Source organism: Diachasmimorpha longicaudata, chromosome 11 (genome assembly GCF_034640455.1).
Source record: "Diachasmimorpha longicaudata isolate KC_UGA_2023 chromosome 11, iyDiaLong2, whole genome shotgun sequence".
Taxonomy (NCBI): Eukaryota; Metazoa; Arthropoda; class Insecta; order Hymenoptera; family Braconidae; genus Diachasmimorpha; species Diachasmimorpha longicaudata.
Window position 1 is genome coordinate 5,426,076 of NC_087235.1, and position 23,924 is coordinate 5,449,999.

Consider the following 23,924-nt stretch of genomic DNA (forward strand, 5'->3'; position numbering starts at 1 on the left):
TTTCCATAATTCCCCTCGGCGAATCCATGATCGTAAAGTTTATTTCCCATAATATATCCACGATTTATTAACTGATGGCGATGACCCTTTCCTCAGAACAGATCCTGCAATTGTCCATCGAATACAATTGCTTCAAACCTACCGCCATCAGTAGAATATCTCGCTAATCCACCACCCACACCCGCAGTACCTGGTGATTGGCCGTTATGTCACGTGGCCGTCTGCAGCATCGAATCCAGTATCACCGATTGGCGGAGGCATTCTCAGAGCACCGTCAGTAAGCCGTCCAGTGCGGTGGAATGCGGTTGTGTCTTATCACCCGGGAGTCCACAAACGTGTGTTGACCACTGTAAACTCCCAGTGCCCCAAAACCCCAAAAAATCAAAACAAACTTTCGAAGACTCCCCAGCCCTCCTCGCGATAAAAAAAAGGCCATAAGTCACGGAAAAAAAAATTCCTGAAGGACCAAGAGGGCCCGAGGTGCGCGCCAGTGCACTGGAGATATACTACAGGTGAAATTCTGAGAACAGGAGAGACAGGAGTGACTCGAAAAGCCCCGAGTAATGTTTCTCCCAGTGATAACAGAACATATTCTCCGGATAATCAAGAGTTAACGAAGGATGAGCGAATTGTATTGCTGCACAAAGGACGGATAGAAAGTCGTCGGTGAAGAGTTAAAGCAGTGGGCAAGATGGCGGAGTCGAGCTATTATCAGGTGAGTCCACGGTTAGAACTCAATTTCCCTTGATATCCCCCCGAAAAGCTGAGCATTCGCCTTATCTTCCTCGTTGTCCCCTCAAAATCCAGTGAATTATCGTGACAATTAGTCTCTGGGCTCTCTAGTTACAAGACCCTGAGGAGTGTATCCAACGCACTTTGACGGATGTACGAGTCAAACGTACACTTGCCCTCCTCTACATCCCCCTTACCGCCCCCTCCTCCCCACCCTATTAGTTTCATCATTCTTTTGGTCTCTCGTAACGTATTCCATCCGCTCCTCACCTCCTTCTCCACTCGTTTTTTCATCGTCTCGTCTGCTCGGCTTGTTTCCTCTCGAGAACCGTCTGGGGGTTTTGTAAAACCCATCCAGGGATTTATATAGCCTCGAAATTTTCGCTCGACTGGTTGATGCACTCGTTTGATGGATCACGATAAAACTGGGTGGGGGATAATTGAGAGGATGAGTTAATTGTTCACGAACATTTGTTCGAGAGGAGTGGAGAGACTGGAGGGGCTGTGTTTCGGAATGGCTTTGATTTCTTTTTTCTTATTTTTATGATGCTGGAGGGATGGCAGGGTACAAACACATGAATTATCAGGTTGTTGATGACATGGAGCCGTTTGGGTGAATTATGGGTCATTTTGGACGAGGGAAACCTATTCTTCGAGTAGAAAATTATTGATAGATTTTACTCTACTAATGTTGAATTATTGGAGACTGGAAATCATAAGTTTTATCCATCTTTTTTTCTTGTAATTTGTCCTGGTGGATGAATAATAGTCTCTTATTTTCCTTATTTCCTTTTGGTTTCAAACATATGTTATGAGAAATCGATACACAGAAGTTTTCCTAATCTCCAATTATTGCACCTGATCCATCTCATTTACCCTCCTTTTGACAACATCTCCATGGATGAAAGCTAAGGATTATTTTTTTCTGAAAGTTGATGAAATAAACCCTTTCAAACCTTCAAGAGCCCGCAATAAAATTAATTATTATGATGTCGACAACTCAAACCTAATTGCAAAGTGTAAAAGACTTCCCTGGATCTCAGGATGATGTTTAGACGCTGATCAAAAATCCTACAGCAGAAAAAATCCTCTCCTCCAATATCCCTGTTCAAACGATGTCTGTAAAACATCCAGTAGCAGCGAATAGGACTTTGATACGAGGATATGACTAATTTTCAGAATGACTATTCGAGACAACCAGTTCTTGTTGAACTGTCCCACAAGTACGGAGTCTCGGTCAACGATCAACCACTACCGGCCAGACTAGATGAGCTGCGCGAGCATATTAGGAGGGAAATTCGTAAAGAATTGAAGATCAAGGCCGGAGCTGAGAAATTGCGAGAAGTTGCAACTGACCGAAGAGCATTATCCGACGTTGCGATGATTGTTAAAAAAGCAAATAGTAAATTGAACGAGTTGCAGGCAGAATTGCAGCAGGTTGAGAGCCAAATAATCCTCACTCAGGGCCAACCCCAATCGCCTCAGCGAGATTACTCCAATGGCCAAGGTGATTTGTTTGTTTTCATTCCTCACCATTTCACATAAATTTCGATCTAATTTTGAGCTAAAAATGCAATTTATCGTGGAACAGATACGCCATTATCCCCTGTGGACTCCTCATCACCGAGTCAAGAGGGTCTCATCACTGATTTACGGATAATGACTCTGGAGAAGCAGCTCAATATCGAGCTCAAGGTGAAACAGGGTGCTGAGAACATGATCCAGAGTTTGACGAGTGGTCACAGAGACAAAAAACTTCTCCAAGAGGCGCAGCAGATGCTGGACGATTCCCGAGCGAAGATTGAATTTCTCAGGATGAGGATAAGGAAGGTTAGGCAGGCCAGACAGCAACAGCACGCCCGGGGCGATGCGCCACTTTCCAATGGCGAGTCTACCACTGGCAAAGGTAACACATTTCCTCGTTTCCATTGAATTCAGTCTTGTGATAATGGAAAATTAATTTTTTACAGATAAGTATGAACCTAGTTTGGAGTTGGCTCTGGTGGAGAGGGTCGAGGAGCTTCGACATCGGTTGAGAATCGAGGCTGCTGTTGTGGAGGGTGCGAAAAATGTTATACGACTGCTGCAGTCTGCTAAAGTTGCCGATAAAAAAGCTCTCACTGAGGCAAGTAATGCGTTACTATGAATTTGGGGGAAGGACAATTGTCTGATGGACCTTCTCACCATTTTCGGGATTTCTTACTCTATGTCTTGGAGAATTGATTTATAGAGACAAAATTTATTTCAAATACTATTATATTGGATAGATTAATTCAGGAATGAAATATGTTGATAATCGTACGACACCTTGCAACTACTCAGAAATATACAAGGCACACTCTTCACCGGAAAAACAAAAATTCTTGATTCGAGGCCAAGAGAATAGTGAATCAATCGAGACAATACCAATGAATCTTCTATCCCCCTGACTCATAGTAACTCAAGTTCCCATCAAGGTCACGAAAAACTCGTACGTAATTGAGAGCAGAGTGAGTCGTTAGGTGAAAATGTGTGTCACGCATGGTGTTGATTGATTGCAGGCGCAGGCCAGTTTATCAGAGTCAAGTCGAAAGTTGGATTTACTGAGAATGTCCCTAGACATGAGACGACAGGAATTACCAGCGGACAGTGCAACTGCTGCTCAATTAAAAACCGAATTGGCTAGTGTCCAATCAGCGAGTCCTGTACCAGTGACGTACACATCGTTGCAGCCTTTTCGAGGACCCCTGGAGGGTCGTGCCACTGTACCAGTTTCTGTGTCGAGGTGTGCAGCTGTGACGGGACAGTTGGAGGTGAGATTAATGGGATGTCAGGACCTCGCTGAGGAGGTTCCAGGGAGAACCAGGAGAGAGCATCATCCAGCGAGTCCAGACTTGCGGAGCTTCGTCAAAGGAGTCACTGGACGCAGCTCGAGTAAATCGTACAGTGTTAAGGATGAAACGAGTAACGATATTATGGCAGTTATAAAGCTTGATAATCAAACTGTTGCCCAGACGAGCTGGAGGCCGTGCTCGCAGCAGGCCTGGGACCAGAGATTCTCCATTGAGCTAGATAAATCGAGGGAATTGGAGATTGGTATCTACTGGAAGGATTGGCGATCTCTCTGTGCTGTCAAGTTCCTTCGGTTGGAGGAATTTATTGATGACGTTAGACATGGAATGGCTCTGCAGCTGGAGCCACAAGGGCTTCTATTCGCTGAGATAAGATTTTTGAATCCCATGATATCGAGAAAGCCCAAACTCCAGAGACAGAGGAAGATATTCAAGCAGCAAGCCAAGAACTTCCCCCGGGCTAATCAGATGAACATCAATGTCGCCACTTGGGGGAGATTACTGAAGAGATCTGCACCGTCTTTGCATAGTAATAGAAATTCAGAGAGTCCACCCTCCGGTGGTCAATCCATGCAGCTAGTGTTTGATGCCTCTTTGGAGGATAAAGCTGAAACTCCTGGGGAGATACCTGATCCTGATAAGGGGGGACTCAGTGGGGCTAGGCCACTGGGAATGTCCGCTTCCAGTGGAAGTTTAGCTCCTCAGAGTCATCCACCACCACCACCCAGTGCTCCACCACCACCACCTCCTGTTGCCACTATCTCCAAAAAAGCGTCTATGATCTCTGTACCACCACCACCTCCACCGAAGCTCGATCATGAGGTGAGTCACTGCACTTATTGTTTTTTAAAATTATTCTATTTTGTTGATGTCGCTCGTACGATATTTTCTTCTGTTAACTCTGGTTTATTTTTTTGAGATTGTGTACAGTGGTGAGTGGGAACAAATGCACTCGTTTTATTCTGCAAATTCCGAATTTAAAGGCCTCCTGGTCTCTCAATATCAACAACTCAATGGATAAATTTTGTTCCACATCTATAAATAGATAGAAAAAAACTGATGTTACCATGTTCCCACACGCCCCTATCCCCGAGAGATTTATTTAAATCTCCAGAGAGTCGGTAGCATTATTGGATGCAACAAACCATTCGCTTCACGGTGATGGTGGTGATGGTAGTTTATCTAAATTATCCCCGTGACTCAATAACTCCTTAACGCCGTTATTCAGAATGAAATATGAAATATTGATCTTCAACAAATTTGTAACTCGATTATTTCAATCAATTGTTCGGCATTAAAGGGTTGAATATTTGTATTTACCGTTTGTCACCACAGAGAGTAACAAAACAAATGCAAAATTCCCTGCTAAGGCACGAGAAAGGCTAAAGTAGATAGATATGTAGTTGCAGAGTGCACTTAAGGAGTTTGATTTCCTGCACACCGAGGACAAGGCGGGTGCGAGCTTGAGACCCCTTGTGACGGAGCCCCGTCCAGTGCTGATAGCACCACCCTCGCCGCGCACCCCCTCACCCCAACCTGTCGTCGAGTTCCCTGAGGATGAGGTAGATTAAACTGTTGAGGGAAAACAGATAAAAGAACTATTTTTCTTGTCGAACATGTGCTAACAAACGGGGAAATTTTAGTGATTGAATAGTCTGCATTTTTAACGGTTAATATTGAATATAAAATTACTAACTGTAGTTGGGAAAAAAAAACCTCCTTGCAACAATAGAACTGCTTTTGTAATTATTTTTACGACGGATCAGTGACTACGGCTCAGAGGAAGTCGATGTGAAAACGTTTGGGGCCACATGCATGAGTACTTTTGCATCGGTTTATTGGGATTGTGCACTCGACCGAGGAAAACCTGGTGCTGGGCTTTGTTGTTTGTACATATGAATTTAGATGATGCGATTTATCGTTAACAGGGTGAGACGAATGTAACCAAAGTAGGGAGAGGTAATTAGTCATTACAGTTGGAGGACAAATCCAAGTGAAATTTCACTGAATTTTGTGGAATTTATTTGGGATGAGGAGAAGGTCTTCAGATTTTCTGCACGTCTGTGGCTTTTGATTTCTTTAGTAAAATAGTCCTTTGACATTTTTTTTTATTAGAGAATAAAATTATTCCCTTGCAGCAATAATTGCAGTAATTTGTTATTAGAAAATTGAGTATCTAACTCAATGAAATAATAGTTTATAGAATTGCCCAGAAATATTCAAAACTCTATAGAACACTCAAATTTATCTCGAGTTGTGCTTTATCCCTAAAATCCTCAGGAATACCAAACCAATAAAACCGCAGTATTTCTAATTCTGGGCGCTTCTGATCGTATTAATCTGCCGTTAGGAATCTGATAATGTCACAAACCTTGTTTCGCCTGTTTAGGTGGTGTACGAGGCACCCTCGAGACCCCTGCAGTACAGGGACAGCGCCTATGAGTCCAGGAGACATTCGCAAATGACTGGAATGGCCCTTGAGAACTTCAGACTACTCTCTGTGCTCGGTCGTGGACACTTCGGCAAGGTCATTCTGTCGCAGTACAGAAATACTGGAGAGTACTTCGCTATTAAGGCATTGAAGAAGGGGGATATCATTGCTAGGGACGAGGTCGAGAGCTTGCTCTCGGAGAAGAGGATATTCGAGGTTGCCAACGCCACTAGGCATCCGTTCCTCGTTAATTTATTCGCCTGTTTCCAAACTGAGGTACTAATATTGCTTGTACACGATTGATTTATTTATATTCACCCAATAATTTTTTTTCTCTCATTCCAAGGAGAGATTGAAATCAAATTGAATGAATGAATGGGAATTTTAAATGAGCGATAAATTTATATGAAGTTGTGAAATTAATTATTCTGTATTTCATATTTTCCCAGGCTCACGTATGTTTCGTTATGGAATACGCTGCTGGTGGTGATTTGATGATGCACATACATGCCGACGTCTTCGGCGAGTCACGAGCTGTTTTCTACTCAGCCTGTGTCGTTCTCGGTCTCCAATACCTACACGAAAGTCGCATAATTTATAGGTAACGTGAGATTACTTTACATTGTTATTATCCCACCCCTCCATTTCCATTGTTCGAAAGGTATTAATGGGAACTTCACGTTTACAGAGATTTGAAGCTTGATAATTTACTGCTGGATACAGAGGGTTACGTCAAGATAGCAGATTTTGGTCTCTGCAAGGAGGGAATGGGCTTTGGCGACAAGACAGGCACTTTCTGTGGGACACCTGAGTTCCTTGCCCCTGAGGTTCTCACGGAGACTTCCTACACGAGAGCTGTTGACTGGTGGGGATTGGGAGTTCTCATATTTGAAATGCTCGTTGGAGAGGTGAGAGAAATTTATTTATTAAAAATTATACTTCATTTTTTTACTGCAAATTTGTGAATTGTAATTTTTTTCATTATAGTCGCCTTTCCCGGGAGATGATGAAGAAGAAGTTTTCGACTCAATTGTCAACGACGAAGTGCGCTATCCGAGATTCCTTTCACTGGAGGCCATAGCAATCATGAGAAGGGTAATTAATTGTTCTTAGGTCCCATTAGAGATTAAATGGAGTGATGAAATGATCGTTATTAAAATTTCGTGTCAACAGCTACTCAGAAAGAATCCAGACAGAAGATTGGGTAGTAGTGAAAGAGATGCCGAGGATGTGAAGAAACAGGCATTTTTCAGACACATATCATGGGAGGATCTCCTACTGCGACGTGTGAAACCTCCGTTTGTTCCAGTAATTGTGAGTATCGCATGTCAAAGTGGCTTGTTCTCGAGAAAAGTTTCGTGTTGGATGCAAGAAACTTGTTCTCATTTTTTTATATAAAACAATTTTATAAATTGGTCGCGAAATTTCAGCTTCGAGATAATAAATCTCACTCGTTTTATCGTTAAAAAATCGTGAGATACTTAGTCCCTCTTATTTTCTGCTTCAGCATTCTGTGGAAGACGTGAGTAATTTCGACGAAGAGTTTACATCAGAGAAGCCCCACCTGACTCCCGCCAAAGATCCTCGGCCCCTCAGCGACCTGGAGCAGGGTCTCTTCCGTGATTTCACGTACATGGCTGATTGGTGCTAACAAATCCAGTAAATTCCATAAAGAAACAAAAAAAATAATACTCGATCCACTGTGAGATGAATCCCCGAACAATTGACTCACTGTTGGGGCGAGGTGTGGGTGGTCCCTCTGAGGGGAATAAGTGGAGTAAAAACACGAGGAGAAATAAAACCAAACCGATGGGACAAAGCAGACATTTACATGCTTATCCTGAGATCAGTTGGTCCCTTGATTTGTATATTTTTTAAAAGGAGAGAATCATTTTAATCGTCTTCAAGCGCATTACGCAATACAATTCACAGTGGCTTGAATGCTTAAATGTTGAGTCGGTTATTTATCATGAAGATTTATTATTAATTATTATCATTGTTTCTACGTGATTATTGTTTATGAGAGATACTCGGTAGTTTCAGCCGGTTTACGGCAAACTAATGGTTCAAAAAAATAAGATGAAAAAGAGCGTTCAGTCACATTGCAGACGAAATTGATGGCTTAACGAGGCTTCATTTTAAATAGTGTTTGTCGAAGTTTCAATGTGCGAATGACTTCATCGGTTAATTGGACATTCACAATTGCTTCGTCGGACAAACTCAGTACAAGTCAGTTATTCGATTTTTTTGTTCATTCGTGATAAATCGTGGAGGAGAAGAACGTACATAATCAAATCAAATTTTTCGAGTGAAATTTACAGTATCAAACGTATTAATATCAGTGGAGTAATGCTTTTTACGCAAGGCAACTACGGGCTGTTTTTGTGAGATTCTTGTTTTTCAATGAAATACTATGACTTGTGATATAAAAGAACTGGCATATAAGAGAGGTAATTAGATTGCCTTAAATTAAATGAAAATCAATTCAGGTTTTTCGAATATTTTTCCTACGTTTCAGGAGTGAAATTTGCTTATGTACATTGTGACTTAATGCATCAGGATTCGGTGCTAAACGAGGCCAACATGAAATTGCGAGGATTCGTTTATTTTTTATTTTTCCTTTTTCTCGTGTAATCGTATTATGCTTCAAGTGGCCTTAGCAGCTTTACATGAATGAAGGAAACTAGAGTGTCTTTTTGAGCGATATTTTTTTGTAGCATATGTGAATTTTTTCATAGGCATAAACTGGATTTGCATTGAAACCAGATCAATGGTTACATAGCCATTTTGTTTTTGTGTCTGAATAATGGGAAACCGGATGTCCGGCCTATTTTGAATGAATTATTGGAACTGTTTATCTGGAAATTCGTGAGGTCTATTTATCAGGCGTAGAGAACAATGGCGATAGTATCGGAAATATAAATCAGGGTAATTTTGTCGCAATATATTTTTTATCTTTGATATAAAACTTTACTCGTCAGTGTGAATGGAAATAGTAATTTTTGTAAATCGCCTAATGCGCCCAGTCATCGTCTACCTCACGGAAATCAATTGATGAGTCTTCGTGTTATTATTGATAATTTTTCTTTTTTCATTCGTTTTGGTGTTTAACGAACTGATTCACTCGCTAATTCTGTCCATTTATCGATTGTATACTATTTTAATTAACAATTTTACATAGTTATACACACGTGCTGTAAATCATAATGAATATACGAGAGTACTAACAGATTGTAAGATAACGTTTTTTTTTTGAAGTAATTAATTGTAAGGAAAATTTGTAAGATGAAATGAGATGAAACAATATCAAAATATTAATAGTAGTAATGGAAACTTTGGTCTTAATTTATTGTTGCATTTGTGCAATATAGAAGTATTCTTTATTTTTTGGTATTTTGTCCAGTAGAGATTTAGTCACTTACTCCAGAGACCGGTGCTTCTCCGGCTTTCCATTTCGCCATGTCATACAAATTCCTACTATTTTTACGTAATTCTCGACTCAGCTCTATCTTCTTACGGCGTAATGTCCGAATTTGATTATCCTCGTGCGGCGCCAGGGGTTTAGTTAATCCTGAGTTTACTGTGTGGAACATACTCATCCCATCACCGCTCTTTGAAGCTAAAGTGAAGCTGTTGAATGGCAAGATAACTATTAATTAATAGGTGGGCTTTTTTTGCTTCTACTTTGGGAGAAAAAATATTTATTTAAATTATTTACCGTCCAATGGCCAGTGTTTTCTGGATATTCTCTATGTCCTGAAGTTTTATGGTACATTTAACAGACCATGGTATGTAGATGTCCGTTTCAGAATCTTTGGTTTTTTTTGCCTCAAGATAAATCAAGTCCAGTGATGGTTCATACTTATATTCGACGTCCCAAAGCTTTCGCTCTAATTAAAAAAACAATGACATTATTTTTTAGACAAAATTTGTAGTTTTGTTTTCCTAAAATAATTTTATCTTATATATTTTGTAATATACTGGGCATTTGTTATTTTTTCCTCAATAAAATTATTATTCAATTCCTGAAATTACCTTCGCACAACTCAATATACACATGGAATGCTGTCGTGATTTTCACATCGTCTTTGCAGCCCAGCTCGCAAATCTTATAGTACTACAACAAACAGATAAATAATTCAGTAACATTTAATAATAAATTCGGAAAATTTTGCCGCTCGATCAGCTCGTGGTGTTACCGACGGAACGCACTCGCAGCGCCCCGGCGAGAACTGGCGCTGTGTTTCCACTCTCACGTTTATTACGTTGGAGACAGACGCCGGCTAACTATCACCGCGCTGGCGTCTTGTCTTTTTGTATTAAATAATAATTAGTTAATACTTTGCTGACTGTATATATAAAGTACACCAATCTCTGTATCCTCCTGTTAGATATAACTCATCCCACTAATAGTATTACAATCACCAGTATCTTGAAATATCTCCTCGATATTTCGTGGCAACAACCCGAGGCCAAATGTTTACTGTGTTTTGATCGAATATAACCTGAAGTACATGTTTACAACACCTCCAAAGTCGTTCACTGAACGCTTAACCTCATCACAAATACGAAATCATAATTTATACTCACACTCGGATGACAAACATCGTACATTTTGTGGACACTCTGAGGATCGCGGCCCCTTCCACGCACCAGCTGACGAACCAAAACAAACCAGGGATTATCGGTCAGCTAGAAGACTCCCCCAGTAAGGTTAAGAACGAAATATTTATTTTATCGACTACCGGTGGAAAAACGAAATAGACGTATAATTACCGGATATATAATTAACTTCCCAATGACTTCATTTTTTTTTCGAGCTGCCCCAATGATTTTGCATCGATTTATCGGAATTTAATTAATATTTGATTATTCCGCCTGTTAACTATACGGCAGTCCATCAAAATTCCATTAAAATTGGCCCAAAAATACTGAAATAATGGAAACATTATTTAATTCATATAATTTATTCTGACTTTGATTAACATAAAATAACGTTTTTAAATATATAATACACATGAGATTACATTTTGCTTACACCTTATATTTTCAAATTATTCTACAAAGAAAAAGAAAGAATAATTATATGCATAATTAATCTACATTGAGGAATGATTCACCTAATGCCAATAATTTTCGTCAACAAACGTCCATTCGTTACTTACGCATTAATATCTCAATTACATGAGTGATCCTCGATTACATCACGGGCTACATTGTTGTCTCATCACTTACGAGCAGTAGCATTAATATTCCAACTTGAATAATATCGCATAATGCATTTTCATGATTTATTATACAAATGGAACGGAGAGTATCTTGAACCTTTGCCTCGAACATGAGAAAAAAAATCATGTTCCTTCGGGCTCATTAATTGTTATTCCATATAAATCGATCGGACAGGTCCATAAAAACATTAGTTAGTTTTAGTCAACGTTCAAGACGACTGATCTTAGGACGTTTGCCAGACTATTATTCCAATGAGAATTGATAGTGCAATAGCACCAATTATCACCAGAATGCACTTCTTTTTTCGTAATTTGTTCTGATAAGTCGCTGCTGTTCTGAGCTGTTGGGCTCCCTCGCTCACAAACACCTCGGTTCGTTCGACAGAGGCCTCGATTGAGTCGATTACTTCTCCTTGGTCGTGAACTAGGGCTCCTAGGTCCTTGAATATCTGATTTACATCGCTGATGTCGCTCTGAAAAACAGGTGCATAGAAGAGGATGAATTATTTCCGTGGAACTGTCATATATTTTCTCGAAGAAAAATTTTTCTGGACTAGAAAAAAATCATAGACTAATTGTACTAGTCAAATTAGCCTGTGAAGAACCCAGACATACCTCCAGTTGACGTATACTGGCCTCCTGCTCTTCCAGCATCCTCAGATTCTGTTCATCCTGTAAAGTCTGTTGTTGCAATTGCTTCTGCGTTCTGCTGTCCTGCAGCTCGATCAGAGTCTCTTGCTTCCTCTCCCCGAATTGAATCCCAACATTGGCCTTGACCTTCTTCACCATTTCCTTCTCCTTCGCAGCTGCAAGTCTCTGGACACCTTGAAAACTGTTGAGTGCTGTCATGAATTCGTCGTGGAGCCTCTCAGTCTGCATTCGCATTTTTCTTCGTGTCTGTTCACCGGGACTCGTGGACGATGAATTACTGGCGAGTGCTGTCAGGTCTTTCAGGTGGACGTTTGTGTCTTTGGCGAGTTGCTGGGTGTAGTGTTGTATCTGGTGGCTAGAGTCAAATAAAAATTATCGGTTGTAACATAAGAACCTTGGAGTGGCCTCAAGACCTTTTGATTATCGGATTAATTTTGAATGTGGAGGAGTATGGAATTGAATGGAATGGAATTGTGGTCTGGGGACACTTACAGTTGATTTCTGAGCTCTTGGGAGTCGGTAGCTCCTCCCAACTGGTTGACCATCTTCTGCATCGATGAAACATTTTGGGAAATCTTCAGTATCGAAGTGGTAACGGTCTGTGACAGTCTCTCGAAGTCCTGCTCCCTCACTGGACCACCATTGTGGTACGATGAAAACCCAATGTCCATATTGAAGTGTTTATCTTCACCTCAGAGACTGCGAGGAGGAAAAAAAATTATGATTTTACTCTATCCAATCACCTACCAACCGCAATCATTTTTTCCCCTTATTCACTTTGTGGTTCACCGGAAATTCGAGATGTTATTGTTGAGCAGTGAAAGGTGTTAATTGAAGAAATTATCAGAATTAAATTAAATGTGGGATGAAACTTTTGGAGTCAGGAATGTCATGACAGTTCTAACATGAACCTAACCTCATAGGTGAATAACCAGAAGTATTTTTTTAGTCCTTTTATTCGGCCGCACACCGGAAATTTAATGGTGTAACAGCTTTGTCAAGTGAGTGAATGGAAGGTATTGAATGTCGATTTATTTGCAGTACCGTTGATCAATGGGAGGTGTCAATGTCAACATAATCATAACGAAAATAAATTTTGGGATAAAGTCCCAAGAGACAAAGGTGGTTGATGGTGTTTCAATTAATTTGTCATTGGAATTGATTGAATGTTCTCATCTACTCATTTGTCAAGGACTGGAAAGTTTTGACGTGTCTGATGACACTGATGTCAGTTGACTACTGTCAAAAATACATGGAAAATGGACTCGTTCAACCAGGATGACTCACTTTGTCGTGGAATTTCCAATAATTAATGTCGAAAGCAATCTAACCTTTAAACTGCTGTCCTCCTTGGTATTTCGTGTCACTTTGGGTGCATCAGAGAAGCACCAAAACTGTCGGATTAAAATCGATAGAAACGAATTTGCAAAAGGATATTGTGACCACAGAACAGAATGAGAAAAGTCAGCTCTGTCGTCACGGGAATATTTTCGTACTGTGACTGACAGAGACGACACTCTGGCGTTCTAGAGACTTTAGGGCGTTGAAAAAAAACTCTGGATTATTTAATCTAGTGGGAATGCGATTGGTATCATGTGCTGGGGGAATATTCGAATGCTTTGAGTGTGTGATTGAAAATTGATGGAATAATAGAAATTATGCTCTCTCAAAATTTATTAAGAGAGAATTAATGACACTTATTGCAACATTTGATCGAGTTCAGGTACAATTCCACTTTGCTTTGTGGATTTAATCCTCTGCTGGATCTTTTTTAATGAATTAAATATTTTAATAAATGTGATTTTTATAATTATAGTGGCGTGAGGATGGCCTACACTTCACCACAGGCTTATCATCCGCAGGATCAATCAGGGGTGGGGTAAGTTATTATCAATATGTATACAATGGAGTTCAAAAGCTTTTAGCATTATCTAAAACATTCACTCTATTTCTGGATATTTGTTTGGGTATTTGCTACCCTCCACGGTTAATATCGCTGATAATTTCTTAATGAAGATTAAAATAACGAAGATAACTCGGGATACAAAAAGAGGTCAGGATGATCTGTAGGATATTTACGTGACAATTTATAAAATGAGGCACCAGTGGAAATTAATTTGTCAGTAAATGGCCAAAAGATATTTTATTCAGATGATCAAGTAGATTTGGTCACACTAGCTTCAGACGGAATGTATATTTACAGCAATTAACAAAGTCAGTCACAAGTGGAGAACAAATTCTCTCTCGGTGGAAAAATAATCATTTTAATTATTGAGATAAAGATAAAAAGAAAAATAGGTCATGAGAATCCACAGAAGTCGCAAATTATTGCAATAAATATTTTATTTGAATGATCCAGTAGAATTGGTCACAGTAGTACCAGACGAAACGAATATTTACACAATTATTTACAAAGTCAGTGACAAGTGGAAAATAATTTGTCACTCAGTAGAAAAATAATAATTTTATTCATTCATAATGCTCAGGCAGCATTATACCAGTGATAAATCTATAATCATGATAATTGTTGATAAGAGATGCTGGTTATTTCTTTGGTCATTGAAATTGCTCATTGGTCCTTTAATTACACTAAAGATTTGTCGTTTCTTCGGCTGAATCAGCCAACTGCAGTCGCCTCTTCTCGTCTACCCCGATAAAGTAGGTTGTCACGAGACCTTTGGGCTTCACCCAAGTTTTTCCACGAAGATTACACTTTATTCCATCCTGCTCGAGGACTGTCGCTGTCTCTGTTGTCACCTGTTGATCGATAACGAGTTGAAAATACTTGAGTTATCGCCAGGGAATCGAGCACGATGATTAATTCGATTTTATCGTTTTTTTTCTGTTGTACCTGAATTTTTCCAGGAACCCCAGTTGTATCCATTCGAGAGGCCATATTTACAGCATCACCCCAAATATCGTACAGGGGCTTCTGTGCCCCTACGACCCCTGCTGTTACTTCACCGTGCGAAATTCCTATTCTTAATCTGAAAGGGGAAATTATTGAATTCATTAATAATCCGTATCTGACAGATCGAGGGTTTATGTAGTCACTGAGTCGTTGCATGACTTCTTCTTTTCATTGAATGAAGTGATAAAATCACGCAATCAAAGAAAACATAATCGATATACATATTTTTTTATCTAGAGAAAAAAAATCTATGAAAACCAAAAAATTATATCGAAATCCAAAGTTTTCACGATTTTTTAATAAAATTTCTCGCGTATGAATCTGAATTGGACATATTTCTAATGAACTGACAAAGTTATGCAATTTTTTGCTATAATTTTCTTGCCATTACTTGTAAGGTTTACAATTGGGAAAAGTCTCGGCATTGAGTCTGTCAAGAATTTCCAGCATTCTAACAGCGAATTGCGCCATGACCTTGACGACATGCTCGTTGCGATATTGATCCTCATTCTCTAGAGAGTCCCTTCGTCTCGCTTCTAGGCCACAAGCAGCCATGTATGTCGTTCCTGCGATTTTAATCTTTTCAATTCGACAGACAAAGCAGGGCTCGAACAGTAATTTATCGAATTCGCATATGATCTCGTTGAGATCGATTAATATATTGCTCTCGTCGATGGATAGGTCGGTTAATGAGGCGAACATCACTGCCACGTTATCGTGTGCCTCGTGGTACAGCTCGTGTTCCTCTGTGCGATTCATATTCAGATAGAAATCGGCTGTTGAGCATAAAAAATGACCGATTAATCGGTAATTTCAACTGCAAATATTCAGGGAATAAGATGAGGGCAGTAAGAAATGGTGGAACTATTTTTAAAGGAAATTTATATAAATGCATTTTTTTCTGGGAAATTTCCAAAACTTATTGAAGATTGGAGGTTCGTTATAACGAAAGCTACCCACCAACATGCTCTGGAAGAATATTTCTCAACAAGAGTTTATTAGCGTTTCTAGTATGAAACGCTTCGTCCTGCTCCTGCGTTAATTGGCGTTTCCATTGATAATCCAATCTACTCAAGTACTCAGCCTGACGATCAATCAAATGTAGGGAAAACGTGAGAAAAACTACATTGAGAATGTGCGCTATTCTCGGCTCAAGGTGGGGATTCCACGTTGCACCAGACTGTAACCAATTAACTCTGTCACACAAGCCCTTACATAACTCATTACGCTGGAGTCTCTTTAATACGCAATTTACCTGGAACAGAGTCGATCGATAGGCGGTAATGCTCCAAGTGTAGAAGCCCACGATTCCCAGGCCAATGACGAGTTTCAGAAAAAAATGCACTCTCAGGAATAGAAAACTCGTGAGAATTGCCAGTGAGCAGGTCTCTGACATTTGCTAAAAATCCAATAATCGCAAGAATTTAATTTTGGAAAATATGGATTAACGATTTTTTCGAAAATATAAAATATTTTTGAAGTATTCAGGATTTAATCTCCAGCTCAATTCAAATTAATATTGAGAATTCCGATGTCGACATTAGTCAGATAAAAAAAATTCCGAACAGCGTAATAAATAATCATACCCAGGGGGAGACGATACACTCGATATCAGCAGCTCCGGTTTCTGCAATACTGGAAGTAGCATTGTTGTTCCCCAGACGATCGAAATTTTTGCACTCAAACTGTGGATTCAATCGTTTAAAATTAGCTCAACCTCACATCCCCCCCTCCCCCTGAAATATCGAATTCTGCAAATAGAATTGAATCTCACCAGCATATCAAACATGGCGCATGCAGCGAGCATTATCGTAATCACAAGGTAAAGAGTTGTTCTCAAGAGTGCACTCCACACGACCTAGAAAAATCCCCATAAAATCCATATTTCTCGGAACGAAAATAGAAAGACAGGAAGAGTCAGAGAGAACTTACTTTAATGCTAGTTTGGTACATAAAGTGAAGTAATTTATTCCTGGGCTGAGGAATGTGTCCCTCGTGCTCATCGTGAGGATCTTTACACCTATTCCACACAAAGTGCATCCAGGTTAATGGTAGCAGAACTATGAGGAAGAGCATTGCTAGCATGAAGCCCACGGTTGTGCTCAGGTGCCACCTGAAACGAAACGAAGAGAAACGGGACTAGTCCTAGCGATTCAGGATTTTCAATTAAATATTTGGAAGATACTCACTCAGATTTTATGATAGCCGGTGCCAGGAAAATGAAACCCATTGATAGTAAAACCAGTACAGCACAGCCTACGAAGAATTTGAAAAGGGGATCAGGTTCCCGGAGGAAAGGAATCTCCCAATTGAGTCTTGAGAACGTGAGGAAAACGGGATTGATCGGCTCCCATTTGGACCACTGTCTGCAAGCGAAATAAGTCGTTTTTTGAAATTAGCAACATACTTTATGAATAATTTATTGCTTATCCCTTTGAATGAGCTAAATAGGATTTTTTTCCTCGACAAATTTTGATTTTTTCTTTAGCAACTCTTCGGTAGTAATTTCCCAAGTTTTTTCAGGAGAATTTTTTGTCTCGAATTACAAGTTACTAGAGCGAAATACGAATAACATGAGTTGCAGAAATCAGTGCACATGTCCTCCAGAAAAAAAAATAATACGGCTATTTCATAATTTCTAATAGTCTTCGTTGTCAAATCGAACAGAATTTTTCTTGTAGTATATTTTCTATTGAATTTTTTTGAATACACTAATATCATCTTACTCCCACTTGCTGAGTGGCATCTGCTTGATGGCATCCTCCATCTCAGCATCAGCAGCCTTCAGCATCAAGTGGTAATCCTTGAGACACGAGTCCATGAAGTGGGTTCTCCTCCTGAATGTCCCAGCAAATACATCAGCATGATTACTCATTGTTTGGGTGAGTCGTTTTGTGTTTCTTGCTGCTCCAACACTCGTACTCGGTCGCACACTGTACCACCTGACGTAATGTTTGTTGGATAACGGTGGCGTGACGGGATCAGCAATTGTCAAGTTGCTCTCGCTGTTCTGCAACAAGGTTTGCCTATCAACTGATTCAACAAGATACTTCAATCTCCCGTTTCCCACCTGGAGAACTGGCGATCCTGGTATCGATGGTGTTATTAGGTAGCTCTTTATGTTGTACTTCTTCAGGGTCTCATCGTTGAGAGTTTCAACTGGCACACAATCGTACTGAGCTGCCTCCAATAAGTTCAGAGTCTGTTGGGTCACGTGAACTTTACCTGGTTGACCTGTTTGCTCCATTTTATTCGCTATCACAACGTCCCTCGACCACACGTCGTACTGCCACTTGTTTGCTCCCAATATCCCGGATATTATCTTGCCAGAGTGTACACCTATTCTCATGTTTATGTCCACTCCACATTCACGTCGCACTCGGGCTCGCACTTCTTTTATTATTTTTATCATGTCAAGACCTGAAAGTTTGGGGAATTGAGCATTTCCAGGGCAGTTGTTCAAGACTGGGCAGTTGTTCATTAAATTATTTATTGTTAAATAAATTTGGTGGAAGTTCTCGCGAGAACTTGCGACTGACCATCACCCGAAGACATTCGGTTCTCGTCAGTCCCATTAATTCTAATAATTTCTAATTCATCGGTCAAATAAAATATTCACCTAAGTCCACACAGCTCTTCGCGTGTTGTGCATTGGGTGTTGGAACTCCACTGACACAGTAGTAACAGTCCCCCAGGAATTTAATTCTCAAGACATTGTGCCTCTCCGAGGCTTCATCGAAAGATCCAAATAAATCGTTCAGTGTTTCAACAAGTTTCTTCACCGGAAGTGTAACAGTTAGGCCGGAAAAATTGACAACATCGGCGTACAGTATACTGACGTTATCGTGCGTCTCCACATACAAATCACTGCAACCATCATTTTAAATTCTAATAAAAGAAAAAAAGTAACTGTTTCATCAAAACAACTCACTCACTTTCGACGTCGCCCCTTGGGTGGTGGTTTTTTATGCTCCTCGATAAATTTAAAAATATCCCTGAAATCCTTCTTTATCTTGGCAGCAAAGTGTTGAGGCAGAATACTCCTCGTTAGTTGTTCCTGGAGATAAAAAAGTAACAAAAATAAATTGAGATTATTTTTGAAAGATCACTAGATTGTTTTTTTTTGTTTTCGAATGTCGATGAGTCACCTCTTGATCTTTCTCATAGTTAAGCCTAAGCGTTGATTCAACGCATTTTCTTCTGTCCAAGAACGATCGTCTGATAACAACCTCGTTCATAAATCGGAAGTAGAGACCAAGGCCATTGACACAGGCAAAATAAATGGCATCGGCGATGATCTGGGTGAAAATTGAATGATTAGAGTGAAAATAACAGTCACCGGTTGGACTTTAACTGTTCAATTGCTCACCCTTGCTGTGTAATCCGGTAAATTTCTGTATGTTATGAGTGCAAGACTCATGAGATAGCACAGAGTTGCGGTTATACCGAGAATAAAGGCGTGAAGATTCTCGGTTAATGGCAAAAAAACGTAGCACGTCAGTAGAACATGAGTGGCATATGCGGGTCTAAAACAATAGAAATAAAATAAATGCGGGTTTTTTGCTGCCCTGCAAACAGGAAGTGGGAAAAAACAATAGACTAAAAATCCCCAAAAATAGCGAACAACTGGGCACTCTGAGTGCTTTGGAGAACTCCGAAGGTCGATGATAATCAAAATGTGAACGGGTATTTACCACTTCTATCTTGCGATTATTCACTTAAAACCAGTTTAAGCGTATCCCCTCCTCACCCCTGCGAGCTCTTATCACCGCTCATTACGATTTCTGATTTTTTTTACTATATTTTTTTTTAACTTCCTCACCTTATCGCCGTTGTATCCTTGGATGTGCCGAGGGTATACCAGAAGGGCACTGCCAAGTCCCCGAGGACAAGCAGAACGACAATGACACAGGACAGGACGACTGGTAGATATGTCTCTCTGGCTATGAGCTTGGACCTGAAGGATAGGGCTATTACTGGACACAGTAGGGCACCCATTATGCACCAGGTTACAACGTCTGGGAGGGATGCATGTATCTCGACCTTTGAACAATTGTCAGTATTAATGTTTCGGTTTTACCTGGAATTAACGGTCAGTGAGTCATCCTGAGCATTTTCAAGTAGATGGAGAATGGGAAACGTGACGAACGAACGGCTGAATGCTATTGGAAATTCCGGAAAATGTGTTTTTTATGGTAAACGATATTTCAATGACAGCTTAAATTTTGAAAGATATGGCATCACGCGGACTAATGTCTCAAAGCATTTTGGCATTGGAAATTGATGATTTCATGAGAAATTAATAGAAACTACGTTTCGCTCAATTATTTTCCGAAAATTACCCAAATCCACGTTCATTGATAATTGAAAAATCATTGATTCAAAAATTGATATTTTATTACGTAAATAATAAATCATCAATTTGTTTGCATCAGCGGTTGACGTTACAAAATCGGTGGAATATCGGATATTCCCCTTCCATTTTTATTTAGTGGTAAAAATACTTACCGTCATTATTAACACGGCACAATGTGCAATTCCAAGCACCAATTGAACCAGAACGAACAGCGATAGATATCCATTCTGCAGCCTTCTCTGATAAATCGTATAGAGTTTTTCCAAATTCTTGTACTCGAATTGTTTCTGCACATAAATAAGTCAGTAGTTTATTAATAATAAATCACCAGTGATAGTACATCACGTAGAATGAAATTTATAAATTTATATCCAGCTGAAAATCTTGGCTCGTGCATTGATTCTACACAACTGCACACACATGCGGCTTTTACTCCTCCTCAGTTTCACCATGTGTATTTTCGTACTTGAGTTTGAGTTAATCTCGTTATTACAGTGATGCTAATGGATCCTGCCAGTGCAATATAAATATTGCTGACCGTTGAAATTTTCGTGCTCTAATTAACCCATCAAATATTCGTAAATGAGGATTAGGTCGTGTTTACGCGGTTTTAATAAAACATTGGATTTTATTCGCACTTCGGGGAGTGATATATTCGATATAAATTATCTATCTGTCTCTCACCGGACTGTGAGTATTTTATTGACATAATTATGAAGGCACATCGCGTATGACTGAAAAAATTCGCTTTTTCTTGAATTTTCCTTCCTCCCCATTTCTGGCAATTCGGGGGTGATTATCGCCGTAATATCGTAACAGCACATGGTATTATTTATAGCAGAATATAAAATTATCCACGTGAATTAATATACGTTTAATGCACTCCGGAGACATCAGTATAACTCACAAATTATCGAGGGTGGTGGCTATGTGCAACATTTATTTATGTTCAATCGGCAATAAGTCTTCACGCCGGTTGTTCATCATTTCGAGGGATAACACGTCACAACTCCCGGCCACAATTGATGAACGGAGGGAGACAATGTTTCGTGACAATTGAGATGGTGAAAAAAAATAATAATAAAAAAATGATGTAGCCAGGATACGTCGGAGCCGCTATTCCCGAACACTTCCGTGAATTTCAACGACGACGACTGCGCGCATTCACTCCCGGCGATCACTCCTTTGGATTTTCGATGCTCACATATACATTGCTCAGGGGTCTCACATTGTCATGCGAATGCAATTTTTATTTCCTCGTTTGGATGGGGAAAATGTTGGGAATAACAGTGGGTGAGCCGTTGGGGATTTTACGTATGCCAGTGTTGTGGTGTGATACAGATGGGTACGTGCCTCTGTACATTGACGCCGATGGGGTCTACATACTACCGGACCAGGGCCAAACGATAGCGCAGACGCCCCAGTATGATCTGATGAGAGGGACGAGGAATTCATTAGCATCTGGGGAAAAATCAATTTTCTGGGTTTTTACGTTTGCCGGTGATCGATAGGATTCATGGGGTTGAATACGCGCGAAGAGAAATCATTTTTAGGAGGGTTATTCTCTCACTCACTGCTGGTCCTGGTAATTTTTTTTTTATTCTTATTTTATAACAGGGTATAACAAGTATTCTCGTTAAATCATCACCTTCGGACTCTGATAGTGATTAATAGTGACATTTGCCAGTAAAAATATTGATGGGGCTCGTTGATTATTTCCGGTTCATTTCTTAGAAATTTTCATCGGTATAAATTTAATAATTCATGGAAAAATTCCGGCAAATTTGAAATTTTATTCTATTCATATCACGCGAGACTTCTGGACATCGGGAAAATTCAGCTGAATGTATTCCCAATTTCTCGATCCATTAATTTAACGTAACTATCGATCTTCTGTGAATTACTAGTCAATCGTCCGCGAAATTAAATTTATTCTCCACAAGTCAGTGAATCGTTGATATATATCCGATACTTTCTATCTATTTTTACACTCATAGATATGTCAAGGGGATCCCGTACTCACCCTGAGGCTGGACCACGTCCACTCATCAAGACTATTCGGCGACACGATCCTCCCATCGTCGATTTTATGAAGAGAACTAAGAGAAGTCCTTGTAACAAGTTCCACGTCCATTGTAAATGCCTTTCTGTTTCTTTTAAACCAAAAATATTAAAATTCCTTGAACTTATTGTTCGTCCATCGTCGATTATCATTACAACTCTCCATCGTGATAATTGCACAAATCCATGGATTTACTGTATCGAAATAATAATCACCACCGACACTCGAACAGTTCATCATCGCTCGGGCATCGTCGTCACACTGTTTCGATTCTCCCGTCACTGGCGAGTGCTTCTGGCCATTTTTTTTTTTTTATTGAAAATTTAACCCCAGGATAACTTTATCGTGATAATGAATATGGGCCACTCGACGAGAGGCGGAACCGGAGGCCGTGGTTGTTTATTTTCTATCCAATTCACCGATTCTTTTTTCGTCTATTTGTTTTGTCACTCTGAACTAGTTCAACCAACTCCACGTGGCATGGGATGAATTTAAAAAAATATATATTCCACTAAAATTCAGAACAATTCACAATTATTTTCACTGTTTAATGGGTAATTAATCCCCGATAGATGAAGCGGTGTATAACGATTATCGAACAAAGAATTTAACCAAAGTGAGAAGAGATTTCATTTGACGAAGGACGATTGACAAGTGAACGCAATAATAATGGGATTTCGGCACACGTTCGACTTTCACCCGCGTGTCCCCCACACTTGGCCCACTGCACTCGAAATAAATCCTTTCGAAAACCTAGAAAGAAATACAGGAGAGCCGGATGAATTTAAATTACTTCAAAAGGGCTGAAGGGCTTGCGCGCGCACACAATAACAAATAATTATTTGACAACAGGTACATAGCGCAGTCGCTGTCAATCGACTGTTGATGAAGACGAACAAATGGTAATAAAGTCAGACCAAACGTGGAATACAGATTTTCAAGTTTAAGAGTCACGTAGCACAACGCATCGTGGGCTGTTTTAATTGCATCCGCAATTACAGAATTATTAATTGCAAGTGATCCTCGATGCGGCGGAAATCACTCAATTTTTATTGCTCCTCGGGGGGACTTTTGAGGCGATGATTCGCACCGATGCGTCGATTCATTTAATTATTGAAAAAAAAATTTCTTTCGTGTTTTATGAGACAGTTACGTGTACCTAACAAGTCACTTCTTCATTCGAATCATAATCGCATTCATTCAAGGACACTTTCATGAATTTATTTATTCACACGCACGTACAATTACGGTATTGAATAATCGGGTATCGATGGCTTTACTCCATAAATAACGGCCAATTAAATGCCAAATAAATTACAAGGGGTATTACAGCCCGAATAAATAAAATCACTCCGATGAATTAACTCTTGGTTAATGAGATTCTCGAAATTATGAGGTATGAAAATTCATTCACTGTGTACACGTTTTTTTCCACTCGTCTTCTGAGGTATTTCGCAATTTTTTTTCTCTCCTTCTCAGGAGATGAACGATTAAATATCGCGATCGTCCGGGCTTCGGTGGCTCGGTGAAGCCTGGACTAGAGGATAAAAAAATGTCTCGACTGACCAACCCCGAGAAGGCTATCTTGTACTCTCGATAAATGACAACGCTATCAACCGGCGTTCGATATCACTCATCAATATCGAGAATATAACGTTACGGAAACCGCGTGTGCTATCCCACGGAATCTCTTATCACTCCCCTCTACAAAATGAGGCTTTG

General features: G+C 39.9%; 4 protein-coding genes across 6 annotated transcripts; 1 reads left to right on the forward strand and 3 right to left on the reverse strand.

The window, feature by feature from the left end:
- Window positions 1-270: 270 nt before the first annotated feature.
- Window positions 271-9,327, forward strand: Pkn (Protein kinase N). Of its 2 annotated transcripts, XM_064130158.1 has the most exons (12): window positions 271-715; window positions 1,912-2,239; window positions 2,324-2,638; window positions 2,703-2,857; window positions 3,273-4,385; window positions 4,967-5,125; window positions 5,953-6,270; window positions 6,444-6,595; window positions 6,683-6,902; window positions 6,982-7,089; window positions 7,168-7,308; window positions 7,502-9,327. In XM_064130158.1, the coding sequence occupies exons 1-12, from the start codon at window positions 692-694 to the stop codon at window positions 7,643-7,645; spliced, it is 3,177 nt and encodes a 1,058-aa protein (XP_063986228.1). In that variant the 5' UTR covers window positions 271-691; the 3' UTR covers window positions 7,646-9,327. The 2 variants fall into 2 exon arrangements, with proteins under 2 accessions (XP_063986228.1, XP_063986229.1); XM_064130159.1 differs by lacking the exon at window positions 4,967-5,125.
- Window positions 9,328-9,339: 12 nt separating this feature from the next.
- Window positions 9,340-10,703, reverse strand: LOC135167224 (uncharacterized). Its single transcript, XM_064130198.1, has 4 exons — window positions 10,585-10,703; window positions 10,030-10,111; window positions 9,713-9,884; window positions 9,340-9,624 (listed from the first exon to the last, which is right to left on the reverse strand). The coding sequence occupies exons 1-4, from the start codon at window positions 10,606-10,608 to the stop codon at window positions 9,405-9,407; spliced, it is 498 nt and encodes a 165-aa protein (XP_063986268.1). The 5' UTR covers window positions 10,609-10,703; the 3' UTR covers window positions 9,340-9,404.
- Window positions 10,704-10,942: 239 nt separating this feature from the next.
- On the reverse strand, window positions 10,943-12,544 carry Syx7 (Syntaxin 7). Its single transcript, XM_064130194.1, has 3 exons — window positions 12,366-12,544; window positions 11,838-12,228; window positions 10,943-11,695 (listed from the first exon to the last, which is right to left on the reverse strand). Exons 1-3 carry the CDS (start codon window positions 12,542-12,544, stop codon window positions 11,447-11,449), a joined length of 819 nt encoding a protein of 272 aa, XP_063986264.1. The 3' UTR covers window positions 10,943-11,446.
- A 1,778-nt stretch (window positions 12,545-14,322) lies between these two features.
- Window positions 14,323-23,736, reverse strand: LOC135167206 (adenylate cyclase type 2-like). Of its 2 annotated transcripts, XM_064130156.1 has the most exons (18): window positions 22,164-23,735; window positions 20,293-20,427; window positions 19,607-19,827; window positions 19,154-19,310; window positions 18,933-19,082; window positions 18,720-18,841; window positions 18,404-18,651; window positions 17,855-18,204; window positions 17,511-17,794; window positions 16,974-17,150; window positions 16,717-16,897; window positions 16,559-16,642; window positions 16,371-16,469; window positions 16,040-16,183; window positions 15,745-15,964; window positions 15,176-15,560; window positions 14,725-14,860; window positions 14,323-14,630 (listed from the first exon to the last, which is right to left on the reverse strand). In XM_064130156.1, the coding sequence occupies exons 1-18, from the start codon at window positions 22,272-22,274 to the stop codon at window positions 14,463-14,465; spliced, it is 3,372 nt and encodes a 1,123-aa protein (XP_063986226.1). In that variant the 5' UTR covers window positions 22,275-23,735; the 3' UTR covers window positions 14,323-14,462. The 2 variants fall into 2 exon arrangements, with proteins under 2 accessions (XP_063986226.1, XP_063986224.1); XM_064130154.1 differs by having other exon boundaries at window positions 17,511-18,204; window positions 22,164-23,736.
- Between the last annotated feature and the right edge of the window lie 188 nt (window positions 23,737-23,924).

Bases quoted from the DNA above. Each gene is read 5' to 3' on its own strand.
- Pkn (XM_064130158.1), top strand. From the start codon at position 692: ATGGCGGAGTCGAGCTATTATCAG. The intron at 716-1,911 runs GTGAGTCCACGG...ACTAATTTTCAG, and splicing joins CGGAGTCGAGCTATTATCAG to AATGACTATTCGAGACAACC. The intron at 6,596-6,682 runs GTAACGTGAGAT...TCACGTTTACAG, and splicing joins GAAAGTCGCATAATTTATAG to AGATTTGAAGCTTGATAATT.
- LOC135167224 (XM_064130198.1), bottom strand. From the start codon at position 10,608: ATGTACGATGTTTGTCATCCGAGT. The intron at 10,112-10,584 runs GTGAGTATAAAT...TGTTTGTTGTAG, and splicing joins ACGATGTTTGTCATCCGAGT to TACTATAAGATTTGCGAGCT. The intron at 9,625-9,712 runs GTAAATAATTTA...GCCATTCAACAG, and splicing joins AAAACACTGGCCATTGGACG to CTTCACTTTAGCTTCAAAGA.
- Syx7 (XM_064130194.1), bottom strand. From the start codon at position 12,544: ATGGACATTGGGTTTTCATCGTACCACAATGGTGGTCCAGTGAGGGAG. The intron at 12,229-12,365 runs GTAAGTGTCCCC...ATTTGACTCTAG, and splicing joins CAAGAGCTCAGAAATCAACT to CCACCAGATACAACACTACA. The intron at 11,696-11,837 runs GTATGTCTGGGT...CCTGTTTTTCAG, and splicing joins CCAGTATACGTCAACTGGAG to AGCGACATCAGCGATGTAAA.
- LOC135167206 (XM_064130154.1), bottom strand. From the start codon at position 22,274: ATGGACGTGGAACTTGTTACAAGGACTTCTCTTAGTTCTCTTCATAAA. The intron at 19,083-19,153 runs GTGAGCAATTGA...ATTTTCACCCAG, and splicing joins TACCGGATTACACAGCAAGG to ATCATCGCCGATGCCATTTA. The intron at 18,842-18,932 runs GTGACTCATCGA...TTTTATCTCCAG, and splicing joins ACTATGAGAAAGATCAAGAG to GAACAACTAACGAGGAGTAT.